The sequence below is a fragment of the Pteropus alecto genome, unplaced genomic scaffold (assembly GCF_000325575.1).
Source record: "Pteropus alecto unplaced genomic scaffold, ASM32557v1 scaffold101, whole genome shotgun sequence".
Classification (NCBI taxonomy): Eukaryota; Metazoa; Chordata; class Mammalia; order Chiroptera; family Pteropodidae; genus Pteropus; species Pteropus alecto.
In genome coordinates, this window is record NW_006432945.1 from 18,033,226 (window position 1) to 18,060,217 (window position 26,992).

At 46.5% G+C, this 26,992-nt stretch overlaps 1 protein-coding gene and 2 pseudogenes across 2 annotated transcripts; 2 read left to right on the plus strand and 1 right to left on the minus strand.

Moving 5' to 3' along the window:
• Positions 1 to 22: 22 nt before the first annotated feature.
• TMCO1 (transmembrane and coiled-coil domains 1) lies at positions 23 to 25,513 on the plus strand. 2 transcript variants are annotated; one of them, XM_025043881.1, is made up of 7 exons: positions 23 to 253; positions 664 to 741; positions 7,429 to 7,488; positions 12,258 to 12,304; positions 13,533 to 13,600; positions 15,547 to 15,691; positions 15,894 to 24,790. In XM_025043881.1, the coding sequence occupies exons 1-7, from the start codon at positions 184 to 186 to the stop codon at positions 16,053 to 16,055; spliced, it is 630 nt and encodes a 209-aa protein (XP_024899649.1). In that variant the 5' UTR covers positions 23 to 183; the 3' UTR covers positions 16,056 to 24,790. The 2 variants fall into 2 exon arrangements, with proteins under 2 accessions (XP_024899649.1, XP_006907895.1); XM_006907833.3 differs by lacking the exon at positions 15,894 to 24,790 and adding an exon at positions 24,797 to 25,513 and having other exon boundaries at positions 26 to 253.
• LOC112476495 lies at positions 4,228 to 4,346 on the plus strand (annotated as a pseudogene).
• LOC112476488 lies at positions 6,441 to 6,559 on the minus strand (annotated as a pseudogene).
• Positions 25,514 to 26,992: the final 1,479 nt, after the last annotated feature.

Consider the following 26,992-nt stretch of genomic DNA (forward strand, 5'->3'; position numbering starts at 1 on the left):
CCCCTCCGCGGAAGGAGCCCTGCCGGCGCCGTGCCCCGGAAGCGGAAGCGCGGCCTCCAGGCTGTCAGAGTCGCCGTGTTACCCGGTGGTCCTGAAGTCTCGGGAAGTCCTTTTCGCTGCGTTTTTCCTGGTTCTCGAGCGCTTCCCCCCTAGCGGGTGGGGGCGCAGAGACGGAAGTGCGAGATGAGCACCATGTTCGCGGACACGCTGCTCATCGTTTTTATCTCCGTGTGCACAGCTCTGCTCGCCGAGGGTGAGAGCGGCTGCTTCCCCGACGTTAGAGCAGTCCCCTGGGGGAAGGATCCAAGGCCCGGGGTCCCCCGCGCCACCAGCCTCTCTTGCTTGGAGGGCTCATCTACTTTACTCCGGGGGGAGGGGCGCGGTCTCGGGGCGACTCGTGGGCAGGAGCGGGAGGGATCGTGTGGACTCGGTTACCCAGGTTCCTTTGGTGTGGAGTAGATTTATTTCACTTGCGTACTTGGGGAGGCACCTTCATAGCATGTCACAGATGCTTTGGTCGGAGAGTTTGTTTTAACCTGGAAAAAAGTTAACTGCTGGTACATATAAAGCACAAAGTTGAGATCCCCGCTTAACCAGCAGTAGCCCCTTTCTTGTAACCGCTGCAAACATTTCTCTATGCGCACGTCGCTTTTCATGTTTCAGGTATAACCTGGGTCCTGGTTTACAGGACAGACAAGTACAAGAGACTGAAGGCGGAAGTAGAAAAACAGAGTAAAAAACGTGAGTATGGCAACATCCTTTAACATTGTTTCAACAGGTCAAACTCATTGAGCACACCTTCGCAGTGAATATCTTAGGAGCCCGAACTAAACCCTTTATAGGACTACGAAGATGAATCCAACTTGAAGCCTATTAAGAAACAAGACTTTTATGTGAGACGTATAATGCAAACTAGTGCAGAGTGAGGGCGGTGAGGTGCATGTTATACGCCCTGGTGGTTCTAAAGAACAGGTACTACCCAGTTGTGAGGGGCCGTGGGAGCCTTCGGGGTGCAGACAGCCTTGCAGCCCTTGGTGGGTAGGATCTGGGTGGAGAATGAGCAGGGGAAAGGGTTTCCAGGAAACAGTGTATGTGCAAACAAAACAAAACAAACCCCCAAAACCGAGTCAGGTGCGCTTGGAGAACAGGTTGTTATGACTGGCTTCAAGGTAAGTGGTGTCTTCAGGGATCAGTCAGGTTTCACTGGGTGAGGAGGTTGAAGGACTGTTTGATGAAAAGGTTAAGAACAAACAGAGTTTGTTGTCTTTGAAATAAAACAGGAATTCTACAGGACACAGCTGAGGAGGCTGCTGGAGGTATAATGTGAATAGATTCCTATAGGCTTGATTAGGCTTTCAGCGTTAGTTCTTTTCTGTCTCCTAAAGCTTAAACCGAATATTTACATCCTAAAATTCCTATGATTTTCTGTATTCTATGACTTTTCTTTATGTCTTCATAAGAGTGAAGTTTCCTTTCTTAGACTATCTCATTAGATCCACATAGTAATGATTTGTGGTCAGTCGTATAAATATTATCCTCCCTTTATAGAAAAGGAGATTGAGGCTTAGAAAAGTTAAATGACATGCTAATGTCACAGAGCAAACAAAGAATTAGAAGCCAGATGGGGGCTTTTTAAATTACAGTTTACTCTTCTTTTGCTTTTTCATTGTCGATGATGATACACTCCAACATATTTAAAACCGGGCTGGTTATTTTTACAAGTGTGATCCTCTTTCAGGATTTTTCTGTTGGGGGAATGGTACCTTCATGCTTCCCATGCTGCAAGCCAGAGGCTTGATCCACTCTCTTCCTTTGGCTTCTGGGATACCCGCTGTGGTTTGGTGCTCATCTAGCTGGTCATTCTTTTGCGGTTTCGTTGTTGGTTCTTCTTGACCTCTTGTTGTTGGAGGTGACACACCAACTTTTTTTTCTCTACACCTACTCTCTTGGTGAACTCATTGATAGGCTCTGTTTGCCCGTTGTTGGAGGTGACACACCAACTTTTTTTCTCTACACCTCTCTTGGTGAACTCATTGATAGGCTCTGTTTGCCGATGACCTCTCCATTTATATCCCTAGGCCTCTCTTCAGTGGAAGATTCATACACCCAACTATGAATTCGTCAGTTCCACTGAATGTGTAATATACATCTCAGACCCAACATGTCCAAACTGAGCACTTATTCCTCACTTCGAAGCCTGCGTCATTGGTAGCTTTCATGGTTGTGATCAGTGACAGTTCTGTCCTTCCAGTGGCTCAGGCCATCATTCTTGTGCAGTTATCTCTGACTCTCCTCTGCAGCCTACGCCCAGTACTGCTGGGCCGCCTTCGCAGATAGCCAGCATGTGACCGCTTCTCACTGCTTCCACCGATAACTACCGTGGCCCAAGCCACCATCGTTTTTTGCATGATTATCACAATAGCCTCCCTCAGGTGTTTCTGTCTCCCCGTGGTCTGTTCCTGAGATAACAGGCAGAATAGTCTTCTTAAAAGCCTGTCAGAGCCTGTCCCTCCTTAACCCTGATGGTGTCCCGTTTTCAATCAGAGGAAAAGCAGGTCCTTACAGTGGCCTGCAGAGCTGCTTCCTGTTACTCACTGCTGCGCCCACCTTACCCGCCGGCCCGTTCCTCATTGGTCACCACACACTAGTCACACTCCGGTGCTGGGACCTTCCTAACAGCTGTTTCCTTAGCCTAACATGGTCTTCTCTATGATACCTGCTTAGCTGACCCTCATATCCACTTCAAAACTGTTCAGAGCTCACCTCAGTGAGCCTTAACTCGAGCGCCCTGCTTCACACTGCAACCCGCCCACCTCCTCCAGCGCGCTGCTCCGGCCCCGCCCCATGGCTTGTCCCGCCTCCTGATGTGCTGTGTGATTTACTGACTTATCTGTTACTGCTCGCTGTTTATCTCCACTGACTGGGAGGGCAGGGCTGTGGTCCTTGTTCCCTGATGTAGCCTGTGCCCCTGGAGCAGTGACTGCCACGTGCTGAGTGTTTGGTGAATACCTGTTGATTCGAATCGTTTTTTCTCTCGCCCGGAGCGTGCAGTCCACTGCTGAGCCCTGTTACTCTCGTCTCCTGGATACTTTTCGCTTTTTCCTCGTCTCTCCATTTCTGCCATCACCACCCAGTCTCCACTTCTGTTGCGTGTCATTTGGTCTCCTGCAGTAGCCTCCCCGTCGGCCTGCCTGCAGCCACTCACGTTCATTCTCTGCAGTACATCCAGAAGGTGATTTTTCAAAACTCACATCTGATTGTTATTCGCCCGTCTTAAAACATCCAGTTTCTTTCCATTGCTATTAGGGTAAAGGTGTGGCCCACAAGGTCGGCATGGCCGGCGCCTCCCTGCCTCCCTCCCTGCCTCCCTCCCTGCCTCCCTCCCTGCCTCCCTCCCCTCCAGCCATATCCTGTCACGGTTTTCCTTGCTCTCTGTTCTCTAGCCGCTCAGGCCTTTTCCACCCTCTGGACCAGCCTTGCGTTCCCGTTCGGTGGGGCCAGGCCTTCCTCTCTGTTTCCTCCACCTGGAATTGTTTGCCTGACCCGTCTGGTCTAGTCAGCTCCTACTCAGTCTTCAGGTCTCAAAACTCTCTTTGGTCCCCCAAACAGGACTCTGATTTATCCACATACCCCTCCTTAGAGTACTGGGTCATAATTACAATTTACCTATGTGTGATTATGATCATTAAAGTCAAGTCCTCTTTCCAGCCAAACTGTCATCCGTACGGGGCCAAGGCCATTGTACCTGTAGCACTTACCACAGTGGCCTAGATTAGGTACATGAAAAAAGTGTTAAATCGATTAAAGAATCAATTCTCTCTGTGGTAGGAGACCTTGTATAGTGTTCGTGAGAAATTGCTCTGCCGTGATCATAAACTAGTTGGCCAGTGGGCAGTGGCATCCGTATATAAATTTTTTCTTGTCATATATATCAATGAGTAGACTTATGAAATACAAAACATGTTTAGCTTCAAATGAATATTTGTTTAGGTGAACATTTGCTTATCTTAAATATTTACATAAATAGATTTTGGGCTTGTCTCTTTACACCAGAATTCAAAGTAATATAGTTGCCAGGTAAAGCTTCCATAGTTGTAATTTTTAATATAATTTCTTAGTATGCTTGTTCTGCAGATAAATAATCACGAGGTAGGCGGACGATGATTGGCGTGACCCATGGTGCTTCTGGTCTTGGGTCCTCTAGGTAATCTATCAAAACCCAGTGTGGTCTACGGCCATGCCACTGTGAACAAGCCCGATCCCGCCTGATCTCGGAAGCTAAACAGGATCGGGCCTGGTTAGCACTTGGATGGCAGACCACCTAGGAATACCAGGTGCTGTAGACGTAAACATTTTTTTTTAAATTAAAAAAAAATAAGGGATTGCCAACTGACAAGGTCCTTGCAATCTGTGAGGTCAACCAAGGGTTGCCTCGCCTAAAATAAATAAATAAATAAATTTTTAAAAAGATAATAAAAATAACCCAGTGCGCATGCGTTACTTTTATTTGATTGCTTGCTGTATGTAGCATTTACCATGGTTAGTGCACTGGAGAATCAATGGGCATAGATCCCGTCTTCTAGATATCAATAATCAAAGGGACAACTATTTTATGTAGCATGAGAGACATTTAACAGGAAGAAATAAGGTAAATTCCCTCCTGGAACAGATGTCCTGGCTGCAAATATGTAATTCCCTTTGACATCCCGCATTCAGAAAGTGGTTGGGTCTAGGCAAGAAGAGTTTGTAGAGCTCTTGAGGAATACAAAAGATATGAGTAGATTTGAATCAGGATTAGATGTAGGTTTCTGGTCCTGTTCTGACCTTTGGCACTATTTGGAGAACACTGCTGTTTACGGAAAAGCCGTCTGTCCCGCTGTGCTGGGGCCTTTGACAGCCGCTTTCGGAAAGGTGTTAAGTTGCTTGATTCGGACGGTCTCTATCAGTAAATTAGGTGTGCTCAAGGTATCAGATCTCTTTTCATTGTTACTTTTGTCACATAGACGAATGAAAGGACACTTCAGTAAACGTGAAAGATTAAAGTGTATCTAACTAACTTCTGTAACAAAATTAGATATTTGAGAGTATTAAGTACAAATTAGTGTGAAGTGTTTCTGTTGTTTCCAGGCAAACGGGATGGAAACTTTTTGAATAATTTATAAACTGACAGAACTCTGGGATTCAGAATGTAGCAATACCAGGTTATGGGCAAAAGTGTGTTTCTCAGTAGACTGTTTCGGTCAACTCTGCCATCCCCACGTGTGGGGCGAGCTTCTCGTAAATCAGTATCAACACAAGTTTCTTTGCAGACAAAAGAGTTTCTGATGGTTAGAAAACCATCAGATTGATTTAGCCTCTCCCTAGAAAAGACTGATCCAGCCTCAGTCCAGTCTGCTGGAAGACCAGGCTGATGTTCATAGTGTCATCTTGCGTTTCTGTCGTCCAGCCGTCTGTGTCTAGCCGTCTGTGTTTTCTCCCTTGTTTTTTATGCGGTCATGGTTAAATGCCAAGGAGCTGTGGTACAGTCCTTCTGGGGCGGGAGAGAAATATTTTTGTTTCTTTGGTTAATAATAATGATAAAGAGTAAAATAGTGTTTTCTGTCCATTTTGTTTTTTAAAATGTTATTTCTGTAACATCTTATAGAATTTGACTTAAATCCCTTTTATGATCTCTTACTAGTAGGTTCATTCTAAATCTCTCTTTTCCTCGATGTATATTTTTATTTTTTTTATCTACCTAGGACGGTACCTGTTCCTTAGACACCCAATATATATTCATGCACGCACGCGTGCGCGCGCTCGCGCACACACACACACACAGTTTAGTCAGCACTTTACCATTTCATTTGCAATATCATGGTCAAATTTTTGTTGTTGTTCATTATTTTTTTATTTGGCTAATATTATTTGAGGGCCGCTCTGTGTCAGGCATTATGCTAAGTGCTGCAGATATAATAGTGAAGAAATTGGACTGAATTTTTGTCCTTCGGGAGATGAGAAAAAGGGCAAAACCATAAAGAATTATTTTAAATTTCACAAAGTTCTGTGATGGAAACACAGAGGCTAAAATAAAGGACATGAAGGCAGCCCTGCTGCGCAGAGGGGGACCGCGCTGGGCTTCCTGAAGAGCAAGAAAGAAGCGCCCGGCATAAAAAGGGTGAACGGCACCCCAACGAGAGGCAGCAACCCGAGCAGGTTCAATACCTTGAGCTGAAAGGAGACCCCGGTGAGACCAAGGCTCCGACAGAGGGCAGAGAGCGGGGCGAAGGGCGAAGGGCGGCCATGTAGACCAGATGCTTTCACATTACTGCGAGAGCAGTCGTACCAATTCTGCTTTCGTTTTTAATTTTTTTTAATTTCTGAGGCGAGGCGACCCTTGGCCGACTTCACAGATTGCAAGGACTTTGTCAGCTTACAATCCCTTATATTTTTATTTTTTACACCTACAGCACCTGGTCTTCCTAGGTGATCTCCCATCCAAGAACTAACCAGGCCCGACCCTGCTCAGCTTCCGAGATCAGACGGGATCAGGCTCGTTCAGGGTAGCATGGCCGTGGACTCCATATCTGCTTTTAGAATTCGGCAGCATACTTAATGTCATAAGGAACAGTATCCTACCTACCAATTCTCTTTAATGCAGCGTTTAGAAATAATACACATCCTGCATTGTTTGCTAGTAGAGGAAATGTACTGAGATAGTACACAGATGATATAAATAAACTAAGTAAAGGTAATTTTTGGCATGTCTATTCTTAGTTCATTCACAGGGGATTAAAGGTAGTAAATATAAATATACCATTCCTCTTCAAAAGTCTACGGTCATCATGTTAATTGAAATGCATCAAAAAGAGTCGGTCTTATCTTTTTTTGGCCCGCCCTCTGCTCTCCCTATCCTGTGCTGTGCACGTGTCTATCTTGCCAGTTTTCTATACTGTCATTGTTATTTGTTGCTCCTTATAGGGTGCGGGTCACGTTTATCTTTTTATCTCCCTAGAACAGTGCCTGTTACTTGGGGAGCCAATAGCCAAATGAATGAATTCCTGTCTTCTACTGTGAATATGAGAATGCAGCCGAAATTAACCATTCTTATATGAGAGAGCAGAATTTGAAAATCGCGCTTAGACTCCACCCAAGGCAATCTCCCTCGGCTGGTGGTCTGAAAACCGTCTGTTTTGGTTATGATTGCGTTCTTGTACATCACTTGGTTTGACGAGGGATGCTTACAGCATTGCTGTTTCAGTTTTAGAATGTCTACCTTTCACTGTCAGCAGGTGTGGGAGCAGACCAGCTGACTCACTCGTGATCATAATCGAAGTCTGTGTAACGTTCCTGTAAACGTCCTTTGTTGGTTCAGCTTTGATAAAGCAGCCTTTGTCTCTTTAGCATAATGCACAATTAATTTTCACTGTGTTACCATCTTGCTTACAGTGGAAAAGAAGAAGGAAACAATAACAGAGTCAGCTGGTCGACAACAGAAAAAGAAAATAGGTAAGATGAGTTATTGGTATATACCATATTTAGATTTCTTGGAAAAAATACATACTCCGATGATGATGATATAATAAAGATGTTAAAGGTGGTACCCCACGTTCGTATAACTTAATGGTTTACAAAGCACTTCCAGACGGTATCTTACTTGATTCAACCATTTTGTAGGACGTGTTTAAGCAGTTGCTCCTTTTTGCTCTCAGCTGTGAAATGTCAGTTGAGTAAAACGATGTCGACCGTTGTGGCTTTTGAACTTGGCATAGTTTATAAAAGCGTTGTTTTCCTATGTGGTGTAATTATTTCCAATTAAGTCTTAGTAATTTGTATTTCTTCTTGCCACGGCTTTCTTACCAAGAAATGACCAGTAATGGAAATCACCAGGGGTAGGAAATTTTCTGCTGAGTAATTTTTATCTAGTCTGAAAAATAATGACGTGATTTTGGTTTTTGAGTGTATTTTAGAATTTAATTACAGAATGTAATTCTGTTCCAAAAAGACAACTTATAAATGATTAGGTATGATTTGTATTGATGATGCTTCCTGATTTGGAAAGCAGGAAAAAATTGTGTATTTGGTTCAGAAGCTATGTCTCTTTACCTAGGTCACCGCCTTTGTAGCCAGGAGAGAAGTCTGCCGGGCTGGACTGTGCCGCCGTCCTGTTCTGAGTTAAGCTTTTCAGTTTAGTGTATCAGATGTTTTCAGAACGGCCTGCCCACTCGGTTCCATGGCAAGATGCTGCTGTGCATCCACCTTCTGCATGTCAGTCACTCTGCGAGGCACTGGAGAAACGAAGTAGAAAAAATTCTGTATTTTAGGAGGTTTGTCTAGAGAGGGAAAACAGATGAGTGTGGTGTGCTAAGTACTTCTTTAGGGATACGTTCCGAGTGTCTTAAAGTAAGGAGGAGGTATATCCAGACCAGCCTGCAGGCTCAGGTTTTCCTGAAGAGATGATGCTTTAGCTGAATCTTGAAGCTTTAGTGTGAGTTAGCTAAATAAAAATGTAAATAAATAAAACACTCGTCAGTATTTATTGGGCACTTACCGTCCGCAACACATAAGATGAGCACTTTACATATTTTTTAATTCTCTTAATCGTGTATGTAGTACTGGCCAGGGTTACCTCATTTTTATAGCTGAAAATATTGCGGCCAAAGTGAAATAACGTGCTCTCGGTGGTTGGTGGCACAAGGGGATGAAGTCACTGGTAGAGCCGGAGTTTCAGCCAGGTCATTTATAACCGCAGACGCCACGCTTCTAAGCCCCGTATGTTCTAGGCAGAAGGATGGGCACATGCAAAAGCGTGGAGGGGTCAGACGGCCGGGACTGCGCGCGGCTCGGTGTAACCAGTACGAAGCTGTGTGCGCGGCACGGGCAGCCGAGACTAGAGCGGGGAGAGCCTAGCGCTGAGGCTCTCTATAACTTAAGCTGGGAGGGCTGTAACTCGTATCCAGAGGCCGCCCTGGGACTATTAAGGGAGTTCACCAGAGGCTTGACATCAGATTTTAAGGACGACAACCTGGCAGGAGTTTGGAGGACAAACCAGAGAGGAGATCCTTCTGGAAGAGGAATTCATAAGGCTTTATAGTGTCCCAGCGTAAAAATGGCAAGAACCTGAACTTCGGCAGTGGGGACGGAGTAGAGGGTAGGGTCAGCGATGTAGAGGCGGCAGAAGTGACAGGACCTGATGGCCGCGACGGGGGGTGTGGAGCGAGAGCGGAGGCTGGGAAGAGGCCCAGTGCTCTGATTTGGAGAGGAGGCGTCGCACATTGGTGTGGGAAGAACAAGAAGGTGGCTTCAGGCCTGAGCGCGTTGGATTTGGAGTGCCTGTGTGACGGTGGCATGGAAACATCTGGCACACAGTTGGACATATGCTTTTGGAGCCGGCAGAGAGAGAAAGGCTACAAATAGCTTCTAAATCCTATGCTTATAAATAGTATTTGCGTCCACAAGATAAACGAGATCACGCAGCGAGAGCATATAGAGTGAGCAGAGCGAAGGGCTGGGGATGGGAGTCTGGAGGAAACGCGGGTGTTTGGGGGGTAGCAGAAGGGGAGCGCCGAAAGGCCCAGCCAGAGATGTGGCAAGGAGATATGTCGCAGATGTTGCGAGGAGAGTTTCAGGGCAGGAAGGGTCTGAAGGTGGATGGTAAATACCTGAAAGGCAAGAATAGAGCTTATTAGTGATTCAGCAAGAATGATTTTAGCGGCGTAATAGGCGACAGAAGCCAGATTGTGTAGGTTTTAGAGATAATGTGTGGTGAGGAATTGAAGACACTGAACGCGAGCAGTTCTTTCAAGTAGCTTTGCCATAAAGCAGCGGTCCCCAACCTTTGTGGCACCAGGGACCGGGGCTCCTCGGAGCATCTAATGCCTGATGATCAGAGGTGGAGCTGAGGCGGTGATGCTGGCGCTGGGGAGCGGCTGCAGATCCAGATGAAGCTCTGCTCACAGGCCTGCCCGCCGCTCGCCTCCTCCGGTGCGGCCCGGTTCCTAACAGGCTGCAAACTATAGTGGTCCACAGCCAGATGTTAGGGACCGCCTCTATGAAGGACAGGATAGATAGGAAAATGCAAGGCCGGTTACCCGCGCCCTTAAATTGACAACACTGTCTGAACTCGAATTATCTTACCGTGAAATGCGACCTTGAATTGTGTGCTCACCAAAAAAAATCATTAGAAGTGAAAAGAAATATTTATGAAGAATTGCTCATCAAAATCTTATCAGGGGTTATAAGACATAATGTTTATTAGGAGCAGAGATGTGGCAAGGAGCTGCTTAAAAGACAACCTATCCATTCCCTAAATTTGTAAATTTCAGTCCTAGATTAAGCCAGACTATCAGAAATCAGTAAACCTAAACCGCGTCTTGGGGGGCTTTGCAAAGTTGCTGCCACTCTATCTTACCGTGACATCCGTACTGTTAGGTGTGTTGTGATCCACTCAGCCAGATGCAGCACATTGCAGGGCCACCGCAGGGTGTTCATCTGCAGCACCCCACGATGCTCTCCTTACGAGACATGGACGCTTTCTGTTAGTTTTCAAGGTTAAGAAAAGCAGTGACTCTCATAAATAGTTGATTTATTTTATTTCGGGGACACTGTGCTGAACTGACGTGTTTTTCTGCCCCTCCGGAGCGGCCACTGGTAAGCGCAGCGTCGGATTGGGCCGTTCATGCCCAGCCACGTCCTGGGACCAGTTAGATGCGGTTCTGTGCAGGGACCCGCCAGCAGCTTCGTTATCACCAGTGCCCGATTCTCCACTGAGCTTATTTACAGAACTACATGTGACAGTAAGGGGCCGTGAGGAACGATGCTGTCGCCCTGAAGACAGTTTTCAGTAAGGGGGGCGCAGGTCAGTGATCCCGAGAAGTGTGTCATCGACTTCCTAGGCGAAGCTCTTTGGCGGGGTCCTGGGTTTAGCCGTTAATTTGAAACTGAGGTGTCTGTCTGCGTTTAGAGGGTTGGTCCTGTTTCCCATTCTTGGTTTCTGTGGGGTGTCCTGGCTGTTTTACATCCCCTGTCGCAGGAGAGAGACCGTTTACTTTTGATGTGTGAATTTCATTTAGCCCTTTTGACTGTGGTCAGGTTACGTCAGGCAGCGAGGGATTTGTGTGAGGTGTGGCTGTGACCCCACACCCAGGAGACGCTGAACTGGCTGGGCCCTGGGAGGCACAGGTGTCAGATGCCCACTGTCCCCAGCGCCCTGCTGCTGCTGTCCTGCGGCCGCAGCCACCCGCTTTCTCCACAGGGTCTCTCGTGTCATTTCTTCCTCCACTTTGTTTCGTCACCTGGGCTCCCCTAGTCAGCGTCGCTCACAGCGAGCTCTCTAGGCCACCTGCGTCTGTATTGTCTGAGACGCTTGTTAAAATGAGGGGTTCCGAGTCCACGGTCCAGGCCCAGACTTAACCGGATCAGAGTCTCCAGCCGGGGCCCAGGAATCAGCTTTCCTGACAGGCGTCCGGATACATCCTAGGTGAACTACCGTTTGAGAAATACCGCACCGTATTTTAATTTTTCTATTTCTATTTCTGTACTCGATTTAATTTCCGGAGATTTTCTGGTTTAAATTCTTGAGAGAAGGGATCCGATTGGCTCAGCTCATCTTTTTACGCCATAGGTTGTGGGAAAGCTAGGATCGGCTGCCTTTGGGTCAGTGGTGGCAGGGAGGGCAGGGGTGTTCAGAACAGTCATAAGGCCACCTTCTACAGAGAGGGCAGTGAGAGGCACATGTCCCCGGGTCAGCACTGGCGAGGGGCCAGCATTCTGAAGCTTGACTGAGTGGGGCTGGCATCTTCTTTCTTAGAGACTTGGAACATGGGAGGACAGTTTTGAAATTAATTTATTAGGGCCTTGAATTCACGTATTTGTTCTAGGCCTTTATGCTATCTGGATTTTCCATGAGAGAAGGTTGCCTCGGGCATTTAATTTAAATTACGCTGTTTCTTCACTTCCCAATCTACATGAATTTTCAAAGGTCTATTATTATTAACTGGTCTTCCATCCAAGACAACTCGGAATGTAGAACTGTCATGGGTTACCTGACTTTTCATCTGTAGAGTGACATCTGCACTCATCGACGGAGTTAGTATAAGGCTATATGCACGGTACAGAGTTAGGACAATTCCAGAGGTAATTTTTTAAATTAAGCTTTAAATGTCGTCTTGCTGAGTGACGCTGAAACGGGAGTGCTCTTGCAGTCACCAGTCGGTGGCAGCGGCACGTCGCTCCGCGCTCAGCGCCGTGGACATTAACCGGCCCGTTTCTTCTTTCAGAGAGGCAGGAAGAGAAGCTGAAGAACAACAACAGAGACCTGTCGATGGTAAGAGCCCTACACGTAGCTTCTCGGTTAACCGCGTGGTGCTTTTCAGCAAAAGACCCTGATTTGCATCGAGTCAGCCGCAGTCACCTTCTCAGAAATGTCTCGTCTGTGAAGGCGTCAGAAACATGGGTGTTTCCGGAGCAAATGCGAGTAAAACCGCGCTCCTGGCTTAAACATCATTCAGGAATGTTCCCCCTTATGTTCGTTTTCTGCCTCTTCCTGCTGTTAGTGCTCACTCTGGTTTCATGGTGACCGGGGATCCCAGTACAGGAGCTGGAGCAGTCTAGATGGCCTTTACTGGGGCCTTTGGTTCTTTCGAGAGGCCTTCTGCTCTGAGTGTCGGGCACGCCCTAAAGAGCGAGGAGAAGCCATTTCGTCCGTTTACTCGTTACTCGTGAGGTGTAGAGCCCGTTCACGCTTATGCGTGTCCTTCTAAGGCACAGGTGGGCTGGTGGTAGGCCGACTAATTTCCTACTTAATTTTTGTACATGTAACATAGGACATCTGAGCTTTGTGACAGCTGTCTTTACTTACTGAGAGACCTTTGCTATATTTCTTTCTCTTGAAATTCTTATTAAGTTTATTATTTAGAGGTACATTTTTTACATAGCTTTTCTGTTGACATAATTATCATATGTTCACCATAGCACATTTAGAAACTACAGGAAGAAGAGATAAAAATTGCTCATAAGCCTATCATCTAGATATAACAACTTTATACTTTATTTATACTTTTAGGGCACGTGATTAAGAAAGACATTAGCTTTAAATGACAGAACACCTAACTAACGATGGCTTAAACGGATGAAGGGATTTTTTTTACTTGCTCCAGAAGTCCGGAGGGTGGTGGTCCAGGCTGGTTGGCAGCTCAGTGTGTCGTCAGGGACTCAGGGCAGCCATCCTAACTTAAGGTTGTTTGGATGTTGGGTGACGCCTTAGGTGCTACGTTCTTTGCTCCGAGCAAGAAGCACGGGCAGAAAGCCTGAAGGAATGGACGCTAGTCGTCTGTCCCTTTTGAAAGTCCTGTCCGCACTTGGACTTTTACCGATTGGCCAGAATCGGGCCTCATGGCCACCCCAGTCCTACTCCTCAGAAGGAGGCCAGGGGAAGAGCACTTAGAGACGGGGGCGGTGGGGCGTGGGCGGCTGTGTGCGCGGGCGCCAGAGCTTTGGATGTGCCCGTGTGGGCTTCCTTCAGCATGGCGCGGCGTCTGCTGGTCTCCGTACAGGTGCGCATGAAGTCCATGTTCGCGATCGGCTTCTGTTTCACCGCCCTGATGGGGATGTTCAACTCCATGTGAGTACCTCGGCGCGGCCTCGCCCGGCGTGTGTGTGCGTGTGTGTGCGCGTGTGTGCGCATGTGTGCGATGAACTATTTTGGCGATGTTTTATTTTGATACTTCAAATTTACAGAGAAGTTACAAGAGTAGTGTAGCCATTATCCAGACTCACAGCCTTACACGTTTTACTCCACTCGCTTCCTCGTTGCCGTCTCCATCCCGCGTGCTCATACGTACGTTCCTGGAGTTCCCTTCGCCATCGAGAGTACGCCGTGGGCCCCGTGCTCCTTTACCCATCGCTACGAAAGCGTGCGTTTCCTGAGAACACGGATATTCTCTTACATGACCTCAATCCAGTTATCCCAATCCAGGAAATTTAATTTCTACAGACTAGAATTACGTGAGAACTTTTTCACCCTCTTGTAGTGTAGATGTTTTCTGTCCAAGGCAAACGCTAAGGCGTTCAGAGCCTTCGGAAGGAGGGTAGTCACACACAGATGCTCGACTCACAACAGAGGGCTCACGGCTGCCGTCTTGTCTGAGGATACGGTAAGTCACTGTCATCGGCACCGGCAGGCTTGAGTGGTTGCGGAACTGCTTGACAGAGCTGGGAAACAGCCGCAGGTGACAGGCAGCCACTAACCCCGTTTCGGAGCGCCCCCCCCCCCACCCTCCCACGTGCGCAGCGTTTTCCTCACTCGCTCTTTTCCTTCCCTTCCCCCTGCCTCCCCTCCCCTCCTTCATTGCTGTCTGCTTGTCTCTCCTCCTCCCCGCAAACCCTGCACCCCCAGTCTGTTCTTCTGTCCCCATCTGTCAGGTTCTGACTTTGTGCCGGGCACTGTGCTAGGCCTGGGAATATAAAACAATAAGATGCGGCCCCTGCGTTCGGTAATAGTCAAGGTTTTAGGGGAAGAAAAGACAGATAAATACGTCGACGGATGTTCCCATAGAAATGTGTGTGTCAAGTTCCGGTAGGGCAAGGAGGCAGTGGTTACGTGTACCTCGGTGAAGACCAAAGGAAGTGTCTCGTGGTTTAGTACAGAATTTTCACCAACTAATGAGGGGCCTTTGAAGGTTAAATAACTTACCCGAGCTATGCAGAAGTCTCATAATTTCCAACTTATCGTTCTAAACTCGATACTCTTTCTCACTGCCGTGCTGTCTCTCATATCTTCAGTACGTATCACCACGAAGTATCAGGCAAACCAGACGCGGAAAGGTTTTGTAGTTAACGAGTAAGCTTCATTAGTGCAGCTCATACTCACACATTCTTACGTGCGTCACGTTCTGGATGCTGTAGAGCTGGCTCAGTGCTCATCTATATTTTTTTAATTTGATGCTCAACTTCTTATTTTTCTCATACTTCTGCTTTTTAAAAAAACATTTCATAGGTCGGCGGAGAGCGTGTGTGTGCGCGTGCACGCGTGCGCGTGCGCAGCTGTCCTCATGGGCCTTGGCTGTGCCGCGCGGCCACTGCAGCAGCTTTGAGTCCTGCTTCGCTTGCCGTTCAGCGTTTGACTTTCTTCCTCCGTGTCACGCGCAGATGGGGCCAACGAAACACTACGGAACAGCTGCGGTCGTCGCTGCCGGAAGTGACACAGCCTGTGTGCGTGTCATCCCTTTCTTAATGTGCAGCAGCCTTCCGGCCTCACCCGGCACGCACACATGCGCACACGCACACATGCGCACACGCACCCACTGAGTCTGAAAGGCTGCTTCCAATACTTCATTCTACCAGGATCCGGAAAAAATTAAGCATCACTAGTTTAGAAAAGGTCGATGGGGAAAATCTACATCCTTCTTTATGTCTTTGTACTTCAGGTTTCTGTTTCGATTGTCACCCTTTCTTTGTTTCTTAGAGATCAAGGAGCTTAAAGTTCTATTTCTGCCCCAGATTCTTTTCTGGCACTAAGAAGCTTGTCGGTCTTCCCAAAATAGCAGTTCTTTGTTTTTTCCTTTTTAGATTTGATGGTAGAGTGGTGGCGAAGCTCCCTTTCACCCCCCTCACCTACATCCAAGGACTGTCGCATCGAAACCTGCTGGGGGATGACACCACGGACTGTTCCTTCATCTTCCTGTACATCCTCTGTACCATGTCCATTCGCCAGGTGGGTGGCCACATGCACTATTAACGTGGACAGTCGTGTGCCTCATAATGACACTTGGGCCATTGGCGGACCGCATGCATGGTGGTACCATGCCGTCCAGCCCACGTGTGCAGGAGGCCGTGCCCTCTAGGCGTGTGTGGGTGCACTCTGTCACCTTCCTCGTCCTCGTCCCCTCAGCCAGCTTTTCTTCCTGTGGTACCAGAAGTGCCTGCCTGCTGCTCCAAGGTCTTTCCGGTGCTCGTTTCAGAAGTCCAGCCTGTCACCTAAAGCTGCTTTAACTGTGTGGTCCTCGGGGCAGGGAGTAGCCGTGAAGCCACACGCGGTGTCACGGCCCCTTCCCGGCCCTCGGTCCTCGGTGCTATAGCCCCTTCCCTGTCCTTCTTCGATGCAACTGCCCGAAGGTTCACAGGTAAAGACTGGGTCGGGCCGCCCGCTGTCATTTCTTCCACATGACACGCCGGCGCCTTTTGTCCCTTCAGGACTCATCTGGGGATTTTAAGTCATTCGCAGTTGGGACGAGTCTGGGCGATGGCAGTGCGGTCGGAACCCCTGGAGCGAAGGACGGGGCGGGAGTGGGTCATGGCGCCCGTCACGCCCAGACAGTCTCGAGGGCTTCACCGGTTGCGTGGCCAGCGCTGTCCCGCGCGCTCAGGCCGGTCCCGTATGCTCAGAAGCAGCTTTCTGGCTCACCGCGTTCGCTCCCAGCGCTGCCGGTCTTTCCTGTTTACCGTGGTGGAATGGACGCAGGATAGGAGTGACCGTTTAACCGTGGTCAATTGTGCAGCTTGGCGACATTGCGTACGTCCCACATCGTCGTGCAGCCATCGCCACCGTCCGTCTCTAGAGCTTTCCATCTTCCCAGACCGAAGCCCCGTCCCCATTAAACCTCCACTCTCCATTCCCCGCCCCGCAGCCCCGGCAGCCACCGGTCCAGTTTCTGCCTCATGTATCCGAGGACTCCTCTTTGCGCACGTGACCTCCTGTGAGCGGACTCACAGTGTTTGTCCTTTTGTGACTGGCGCGTTTCATGGTTCTGTCGCGTGTGTCGGGAGTCCCTTCCTTTCCAAAGCCAGACAGCGTGTCACTGTGCGTGCACCGCATCCGTTTATCCGCGCACCCGTCACGGACGCTCGCGCTGCTCCACCTTCGAATGCGGCGTATCAGTGTCCGAGTTCCCGTGTCCACTTCCTTCGGGTCCGTACCCAGAAGTGGGTTTGCTGGGTCACGGCGCTTCTGGCGTGGTCCGCGGAGGCCACACCGTCCTGTTTGGCACAGCTCCTGGCCATCTTACTCGGCACTGTTCATCTGAAGGCTGCAGAGCCCCGGCAGCCTGAGCCCGTTCCTTAAAGACTACGAGGACTTTCTCACGGTTGAGTTTCAGCGAGGGAAGCCGTAATTTCACTCATTCAGAATTAATGTTTATGCAAAACGTGTAAAAACTATGTTTTATGCAGGTTACGTCCAGCGGCGGGGGTGGCCTTGCTGGTTTTAATGGGGAGTCTTCTTACGGCGATGAGAACGCAGCACCTAGGAGAGTGACGGTCACTTCCGTCACCAGTGTCTGTAGAGCGCCCACAGTCGAAGCGATTAGGTACTTTCATCACCAGGTTTCCCGGATTTACGTTTTTAGTCTTCTCCTTGTGAGAGGTAATGACTACTCTCACATACGTCCATTGATCACACCCCCACGGTCTTAACCAGAACCCTCTTCCCTCCTAAATGCGAGCGGTGGCGTAATTCCACCAGCCAGCGCCTTCCCTGCCTACCGCCCCGTTACGAAGCAGGTGTAACGTTAGGCTGAATTGAGGTGTCCGTCTGCTCCAGTCCCTCTGCCCCCTGCCCCCTCCTTCAGAGAGCTGATGATCACATCAGCAGCGATTCCCTGATGGAGTCACCTGTTTGCTCAACATTCCTTCAAAATCGAGCGTGAACACGTATCCGGCTCCGTGCTGGGCGCTCAGCGGACGGTTGTAAACCAGACTGACGTCGGACTGTGGTCCTCGCCCTCGTGGAACTTAACGTTTCTTTTGAAATAAAAAGGTTGATTTCCCACCCGCAGCTTCACTTGAAAAAAATCGCTGCCAAATAGGAGGGAGGGTATAAGGACATTTAAAATCATTTCTGTATGCTAATCGTTCCAAGTGGAAGCAGACGAAACAGAATATTCGTTGAGTCTGGTTTTCATCTGTTACATATTTTTCCCCATTCTAGGATGTTATTGATTATATGATTCACCGTTGAGTGAAGAGCTTTCAAGGAAAAGAAATAATATCATGCTGATCATATAAGAATTTAAGACACATTTCTACTTTGAAACGGCGGGAAAGAGGAGGCATGCGTTGTAAGGTTGAGGAGATACAGTGTTCGGAGGCTTGAATCTCGCTGCCGCTCAGGCTGAGTGTCCTTGGGGAAGTCATGGAACACTTTTCACAGCGGCGAGAGGGGCTTAGTGTTCCACCTCGCCGTGTTCCGATAATCGACAGTGATCTTGAGACAGTGATCTTGAACGGAAGCAGCTGTTCTTAAGGCAACACTTCTTTTTTTTAACCAGTCCGTCCCCACCCCTGCACCCCAGGGGTATTTTTTAAATTACTTTGTTCCCAGCCCTAGACAGGACGAAATTTCTTTTCATGGATTAGAACATGGTGAGATGTCATATTAACTGAAAATACATCTGATTTTTTTTTCTCATTTTATCCTCCTCCTCTTGTTTCCTTCCTCAATGGTTAGTGATTAATGATTAGCTGTCTTGACCTTCACCTCACAGCTGCTTCCTTTGTGTGAATTCGTAGCAGCGGAAATGGAAGGTTGGCCAGCTTCCATCGGAGGGGACCAGTGAGTGCAGGTAGCGAAGAGGTTTCCTTAACCCCTGAAACAAGGAGACTTGCTTCTTTTTCCTTATCATGAGTCAGCGGTGGATTGAGCACATGGTTGTCTCCTCTACGTGAAGTGCTCTAAATCTCAGTAAAAATCCCGGCAAACTTAGCTGATAAACAGCTAGGGGAAAACTGGTCTGTTTTATAAATTTATATGATTTCCTATCATCGTAAAAGCTATAGACAGAATTCTCTTTTCTTGGAAAGCAGAAAGTATTAGTGGTTCTGAGGAAATGTTGTTTTTTTGTCGCTCACATCTTAGTATATAACTTTGTTTCATTGTTTTCTTAGTATATAACTTTGTTTCATTGGTTTTTTTTTTGTCGCTCACATCTTAGTATATAACTTTACGTACGTATGACCGTAATCTAAAGAAGGTCAGCGAGCATTTGACATCGTCTCCTTCAGCAGGCGTATGTGTGCTCAGGACGGTGATAAAAATAACTTTCACTTTTTTCTCACACTTCTGGCTTTCCTAGGGAAGCCTAAGCATTTCGATATGCCCCGTATGTGTTTAAAACCTGGCCCTAATAATGTCATGTCAGGGTTTCTGAAAGGCATCAGAATGCTAGAAGGACCAGATGCCCGCCATTTCCTCTGCCTCCTCATTAATTTATGTCACTTTACTTAAGGTTTAGAACATAATTCATTAACGTCAGTGCAGCTCATCTCCAAGCAGGGTCTGTTCATTTGTGATATTTAACTCTAGATCGGTTTGGAAATGCTCGTGGTTCAGAAAGTGATAGCTAACTGCTCATGGAGAGGAACAGGTTCTTCAGGCATCTTAATCTGATCCTTCGTGAATTGTTTCGGCGCCCGCCTTCAAAGCTTCATTTAGGATGTTCTCTGTCATAGCTGAAGATTGATTCGTCTTCGTACCATGCCGGTGATTCTCGGATGCTGAGAATACAGGGGCCAAAAGCATGGTGTCACTACCCTGTGGAACTCAGTCTGTGGGAAAACAGACCCATAAGTAATTGCAGTGCTTGATCCCTGTGTGTGTGTGTGTGCACACGCACATGTGCATGTGTACAATATGGTGTAGGAGGGAAAAACACGCTGTGGGCACGTAATGGCTACAGAGATTAGTGCTGTGGACATAAGATTTTGTACAAAAGGGACATTTGAGGTGTATCTTGGAGCGTGCGTAGGGGTTTTCAAGGGCCATCAGAGTGGTCTTGGCACAGGAAGCAGCACGAGTAAGAGCGTGGAAGCTCGAAAGCGCGTCACGAGTGCAGGGACCTCTGAGCCCCGAGTCGCTCGTGGGCGTCACAGGAGATGAAGCATGTCACTGCTCCACGTCTGCCTCCCAGGACAGCCTTAACTGGCTTCTTTTCCTTATTCTGCAAGTCTGCCGGTGACAAAGTCTCTTATTTTCATTTATCTGAAAATGTCTTTATTTTATGTGCATCCTCGAAGGATATTTTCTCTGGACATAGTCTTCCCGGTAGGCTGTTTTTGTGTGTTTTCACATTTTCAGCATTTTAAAATGCCTTTCCCGTCTCCTCTGGCCCCCTCTGTTTCTGCCGAGAAGCCTCGCACACCCTTTATCCCTGTAGATCAGCGTCGCTTTGCTCTGGCTGCTTCCTGATTTTCTCTTTCAGTTTGCTTCTCAGCAGTTTGGCTATGATGTGTCGAGGATTTAAACAATTTTTTTTTTTTATTCTGCTAGGTTTTCATTAAATACGGGAAAATTTCAGCCACAATTTCTTAAAATGTTTTTTCTGCCCCATTTTTTCTCTCTTATTCTTCTGTGATTCCAGTTATCCATTAGTCTTTTTGATATTGCCTAACGTGACCTTGAGGTCCCGTTCAGTTTTTAAGAATCTTTTTCTCTCTTTTCTGTAGATAGGATGATTTCTCTTGATCTGTCATCAAGTTCACTGACTCCTTTGTCATCTCTAATCTGAGTTCACTGTAAACCCATATAATGATTTTTAAGTTTTGATACCATATCTTTTAGGTCTAGAATTTTTTTTTTTTGGCTGTCCCTTTTCCCTGCTGAGATTTCCTATTTATTCATTTATTATGAACATTTTTTTTATGTCCTTAGGCGTAGTTATCTAACTGCTTTAAAAACCTTGTCTACTAATTCCGACATTTAGATCATCTCAAGGCTGGACTCTTATCTGTTGCCCGTTCTCTTAAGTATGTGTCATGTTTCCTATTTGTCGATATGTCTAGTAATTTTAGGTTGTATCTTGGACATTGTGAATGATAAGTTTTAGAGACTCTGGATCCTATCATTCTTTGGAAGAGTGTTAATGTTTGTTTGAGGAGGCAATTAACTTGATGTTCAAACTCAATACTCTGTCACGTTTCAGGCAGCACCTGAAATCTCAGTCATGTTAGTCTTAGCCAGGCTGCTTGGAGACTGCCTCACACACGCAGAGTTTGAGGCTCAGCCAAAGATTTGGGCATTGGTTACATATAGGATTTTGAACCCTCCCCTGTTAGCTCTCTATTTTCCAGTTTTCTTTTTCTCAATTTTAAGGTGCTCTGGTTGCCCTAATCCCTGTCCTTCGGTTCTTCAAGCCAGTAACTGTACAGTTTCATTCTCAGTTGTAGACACCCTGCCTAGTGCCACCTGGGCCCTGCCATCCATTATGAAATTTAAAAAATAATAAAACATCTTGTCGTCCTTCACTGAACTAGAATTCAGAACATTCCCCTTGACTGGTCCTCAAATAAGGGGCTAAACCAGAGATCTAGGGAGTTTTTCATTGGAAGGATGGATGAGAGAGACAGAGATTGATTGTCACTTGATCCCCTGACACTCCCCTCCCCCTCAAAAAATGACCTTCCTTACAGAAGAGGCCTTTGGACGACGTAGGACAGAAAATATCCATTCAGAATTACAGTGTCCCCTAGTGCGGGTCCCGTTTGCCCATCCTCCTTGCAGTTTTGATTTCCACTTTGCCAGGTAGAGTTGAAGTCTGCGGCATAATTTTTTACAATGTAGACACGTTCTACATTGCCACAGGGGACTGTATAGCTCTTTGGAGGTGTTTATTGGGGAGGCTTGCAGGGCCCAGCAGGGGGACCCAACCCTATTTTGTTTGTTTTCTGTATTGGGTTCTTGCCTGAGATTTTGTTGAAAGAAAGGATTCTGTGGTTTGAAGGGTCTCACTAGATCTAGTGAGCCCTCTCCGCACCTTGTTTTAAGGGTAAGGAAATTGAGATTTGGTGAAGTAAAAAGACATTTCTTATTATTTCGTCACCCAGTTTGCCAGTACCGGAGCTTAAATCTTCTGATGTGCTACCCAGTCATATTTCAGCTGTGCCAACGTCTTATTGCCATTTTTCTTCAGTAAATATTTAATATTTATGTCGTTCTCCCAAACTACCTATTCAGATGTCGTGCGAAAAGCCTGGGATTGTTGGATGGGGCCATTTAAGGTGATTGGATTCTCACGCAGTTTGTGAGTATAGTAGAGATACGAGAACTCGATGAGAAATTGTAATCGATCGTAAGTGAAGTCTGTTTGCCATATGCCAGAGAAACGAAGGGGGAACCGGTGACCGTCACGGCTGTTATTTTAGCTAAATGACTAAGGAATAAAATATAGAAGAATATGTTCATTGCCAATGACCTGGGTCTTCCCAAAATATCCAGTTAGCAACCAACAACTTCCTTTTCTTGATCACAGGTCCTTATCCTTTGCAAAGAGGAAGGAATGCGAATCCGGCAGTGGTATTTTTTGGGGTTTCCTGCCAGTAGAGGGCGTGGTTACGGGAAAATGTTTTTCCTTTGTTTTCCCTTCTGACTTATTAATACTCCGGTTGTTTCCCTAGTGCACAGGACTGGACAGAAATTCAGAAGAATCGTTTTATGTTTTTCCAAAACCCACGTTAAGTGTTCTTCTACGTCATCTTTATGATATATTAAAACCCCTGTCTTTTAGCAAAATTTACACTTCTAGCTCTCGCTAATTAAGGCCTGAGGAGGGCTGAGAGACCGTAGGATGGCAGTCAGGTCGGGATCAGTGGCGGAGGCTGCTGGAACGTGTAGAGCAGGTGACAGGTGTGGAAGTGCCTGCCCGGGCGCTGGGGCTCAGTGAGCACTGACGAGCAGCCTGATGGTGGAGCCCCTTTTCTTATCTGCACATAGGGGTGCCGATCGGCTCGTTCACTGAGTTGTGAGGATTTAAATAAGATAATATACGTAAAGCGCTTAGAACAATGCCTAGCATCTGGAGATGGCGCCAGAGAAACGTTTGTCTTTATTTTAAATTACCCTGTTTAGGAAGGTTGGAAGCCAAAAGTGAGACAATTATTAATACCATTAACCATTAATATTAATAATTAATAATTAACTATTATTAATACAGCTGTTATTTTTCCAGATGTCCTTGCAGTATTCGTTTATGTTTTTTGTAAACTTTATTTTTTAGATCGGTTTTAGGTTCACAGTGATGTGTTTATCCATAGTCTTTGTAATCATGATTTAAAAAAAAAAATGAGCCAGGCCTATTTTAAAGATTTTTATTCCTGAGATAAAGGTCTGTGAGAGGATGGGGCTCGGTAGGGGAAAACTGTCCTTGAGTTTTAGGGCACTTCACACCCTGACTGTGACCGCTCCACTTCGGCTCTCTTGTCCCTAAAGCAGGGATGACGGCCGGCTGACACCTGGTCCTCAGAACCGTTTGTAGACTTGGCGGCAGCTATTCCAACAGTGTCCTGTTATTTCAAATTTTATCTTTCGAGTCATTTCCCATAGTGCCCTGCTAAGCCCTGAACAGGCGGTAAGTGGCGCGTAAATCCTGATGAAATGCAAGACCTCGGATGAGTGTCGCCGCGTCCTTGGTCTTCTTGCTGCTTTGTGTGTGCAGCGGATTTTCCAGAGGGGACACAAAGCCGTTTTCATTCCGAAGGTGACATGGTCATTGTCCAGCTTTACCGGGGAGAAAGAGCCTCACCTACTAGGGCTCGATTTTTGTTCTTAACTATTTTCAGATATTTTTTTTAAGGGAAAACATGAGCCATAGTATTGTGACTACATAAGAAAGTAATTTTATGGCAAATATAATTTCAGTGGATTCTCGAGGTGGTGTCTTCGTATTCTGTCACATTCCGTTATAACCTGACAGCATTATATTATCTCAGAAGAACAAACCCTCGCGTCGAATCAGCCATCATCTTAATGATGCAGGGTCAGGAGCGCAGCTCAGGGGAGCCTGGCTGTGAGTGTCAAGCTGCCTGCTGTGCGGTCGGCACTCGGTAACTACTGAATGACAAATGCAGACATGCCCACCTGCCTACCGTGGGGCGACTGTTCTCAAGACCACAGCTCTAACGTAGGAGGTACCGTGTGACGGAACCCATTAGATCAAGAATCAAAACACATGGGTTTTAATTCCAACTGCTCTTCACTTCACTTTGTAATTTCGGACAAGCCAACGGAGTTTTCCAAGGTTTTAATTCCTCAAACTTAAAATGAAAGAATTGAGCAGGGTTAATCAGATGACCTTTCCCATTTCCCGATGCTGTACAGAATCTTAGCAGCTGACCTTGACTCCACGGTCCCGTGCCCTCTCCCTCCGTAAAGCATTGCGACTAATCCCACGTCACGCTGTCCACTCATGATAGCCTTCCAGGGGTCCGCTGTGTTTATCCCCAAACTGTTTATGTGGGTTTTCCTTGCTGTATTTATGTAATTTAGTTTAATTTAATGTTATACTGACTAACGAAATCCGAATATAAAAACGTTTTTTTTTTGAGGACCAGTTCAACAAAATGTTTCGAAAAATAGCTGTCGAATTAGATTTAAGTGAGACAACTGAAAAAGATGAGGGAAGGTGCTCAAAATCTAGAATTCTGGACCCAGATCACTTCTAAGTTCTCTCATTTCTTTGAAGAAATTGAACCCGAATATTTCAGTTTTAGAGGAAACGGTGCAGTAGTGACGAACCCCGTGCAGAAAGCCGTGCTCAGGGAAGGGGCTTTGCTTCAAGACGTAGCTGATGAGTGTACTGTAAATGCTTCGCGTTAAAATAAGTTACCCATTTTTATGCTTCTCCACTTTAGACTGCAGTCCCATCAGGTAAGGGGGCCTTTACTGTTCTGTGGTCTCTGCAACGTAGTAGGCCTTTTAAAAAATGACAGCAGTGATCATCCTATTTCAGGTCGCAGTGGCACTTTGAATTTGTGTGGCTTTTCTTCATATGGGATCTATGTCAAGCACTCTTCTGTGTCTCACATTAAAACCCAGTTTTTATTTTCCTCACAGAACATCCAGAAGATTCTTGGCCTTGCCCCTTCGCGAGCTGCCACCAAGCAGGCAGGTGGATTTCTTGGCCCTCCACCTCCGTCTGGGAAGTTCTCTTGAAATCAAGAAGAACCCTGTACTTCCTGTCTTTTTTTTTTTTTTTTTAAGATATTCAGATCAGACTGCCAACTGCTTTGTAGCAAGAGCCACAGACAGTGTTAGCGTGGGGGCCACTTTCTAGTTTTGAGTTGTTTCTAAACTTTCTGGGTATGATTTGAATGAGAATGGCATCAGACAAATCACCATGGCAGTGCTTTCAGTCACAGATAAATGTTTTTTAAGTAAGCGTGTTGATTAGAGAAGTTCAGGGATGTTTATGTAATGAGAAGCAGCCTTCTAGTTTTGCTTATGCAAACATTTCCTGTGGGACCGACTCTCAAAACTGCTGTGTGCCATGGAAGCTAGCTCTCCAGTCTGAGCAGTTAGCGATCCAAAAGAAAATTTTAGTTGTTTAGTCAGTTAGTGACTCTTAATCGGAACTATTTGTGGTGTGTGTGTTTTTAAGTCAAATACGTGACCCATGGTCAATAAAGAGGCCAAAATTTTAGCTATTTCATCTACAAGGAGAGATCTATTTTGTTTTACCGTATTTCTAGATACACGCTTTTAGTACTCTGAACGTAAAGGTAAACATTGGCCAGGAAGGGCTGAAATAAAAGTCTTTAATGTCGTATGCTATCATGTTTGTCTCATCTGCTCAAGATACGGAGTTATCCGGTTGTAGGAATTGGAAAACATAAGCGGAAACGAAATGACTCATGGGAGTATAAAAACGGGGGGTCCTCGGCTGTTCCCCTCGTACCCAGTGCCGCCTGTTGGGTTTTTGCGAAGGCACTCTTTGAAAGGCTGTATTACAGAAGAAATAAAGATATCACAGCGCAACAATGTAAATTCAAGGAGATACGAAGACACCACAGCCTCACAATTAGTTTTTTTTAATTACTTGCCCTAAAAAATTTCAAGACTAGTCACTTGGACAGCATTCTAGAACCAGACCATCACTGAACTTTTGGAGATGACGTTTCAAGCCAGAGAAGCCTCCGAACATTTCTCAAAACACACGACTTGGCTCCTTTGCTTATGTAGAGGACAGACTGTCCCCTTTCTAGGTTAAAAAACAAAAAACAAAAATCAAGCGTTATTAACACCTGCATCAGGCTTGTACTGGTAATAGGCTAAAAAAGTGTTTTAAAAATGCAGGTAAGCCTGAATTTCTTAACAGATAGCATTCTGACATCTAAGCCAGGTGCAAGTCGGAAGGCACCTGTATGTAGATGCTCACGCCCTTAGCTGGGGGGTGGCCCCCTGCTCCCGTGGGAGAGGTCGTCCTTGGGGGTCGGGGGGTGAGCATGACGGCAGTGGCCTGAGCGTCCGGAGCTCCCACACATCCGAACCCGAGCCGTTTCGCCATCTGCGAGACATAGCGGGCTTTTTCAGTATGCTTAGCGCTGTATCTCAGTACTGCCTTTCAGTTCAAGTAAAAGCACCATATACTTTCTCCTCTGGTTTAAAAACATGGAATCTCAGTACCATCGACACATCTAAAAAAAGTGACAGTTTTTTGATATCAGAAATCATAGATGTCAAAACTCTTTAGATTTTTTTTTTTTTTAATGGGGAGCCAAATAAGATAACTATATTACAATCGCTAGGTAAGCATTGCAAATCTCTTCCACTCTGTGGTCATGGTTTTTAGTCTGGAGCCTTCAGAATTGCCTAGAAGGCCTGTTAAAACGGACTGCCGGCTCCACCCAGAGCTGCTGCTTCTGAGTCTGGCGGGGCTCGCGAATCTGCACTTCTGCCAACATCCAGGGTAACGCTGAGGCTGCTGGTCTGGCGTCTGCTCACGCTGTATCCCATCCCTCTCTTCCTCCCTTGCAGTTTATTCAAGAAACTGCGTTGTTCATCCCGCTGGGTTTTCCTCCCTTCGGATTGCATGCTTGCTTTCCATACTGTGCGCTGTCTCTTTTTGATCCATTGATTAATTAGGGATTGAGAAATGATGATATTGTAATTCTAGTGTCCCTTCATTTTTTAGGTAAAATACTGCTGTAAATAGAAGCTTCCTCTCATCTACTGTTTGCTACCTAGTGGTACGTTTTTTTAGAAAACACAATAAAGCGCTCAACTGTCTAGTTTTCAAAACAATGAGTTGTT

Excerpts from the sequence above, each read along its gene's own strand:
- TMCO1 (XM_025043881.1), top strand. The coding sequence starts at position 184 with ATGAGCACCATGTTCGCGGACACGCTGCTCATCGTTTTTATCTCCGTG. Across the intron at positions 254-663 it reads CACAGCTCTGCTCGCCGAGG|GTATAACCTGGGTCCTGGTT; the intron begins GTGAGAGCGGCT and ends TTCATGTTTCAG. Across the intron at positions 15,692-15,893 it reads GTACCATGTCCATTCGCCAG|AAGTGCCTGCCTGCTGCTCC; the intron begins GTGGGTGGCCAC and ends CTGTGGTACCAG.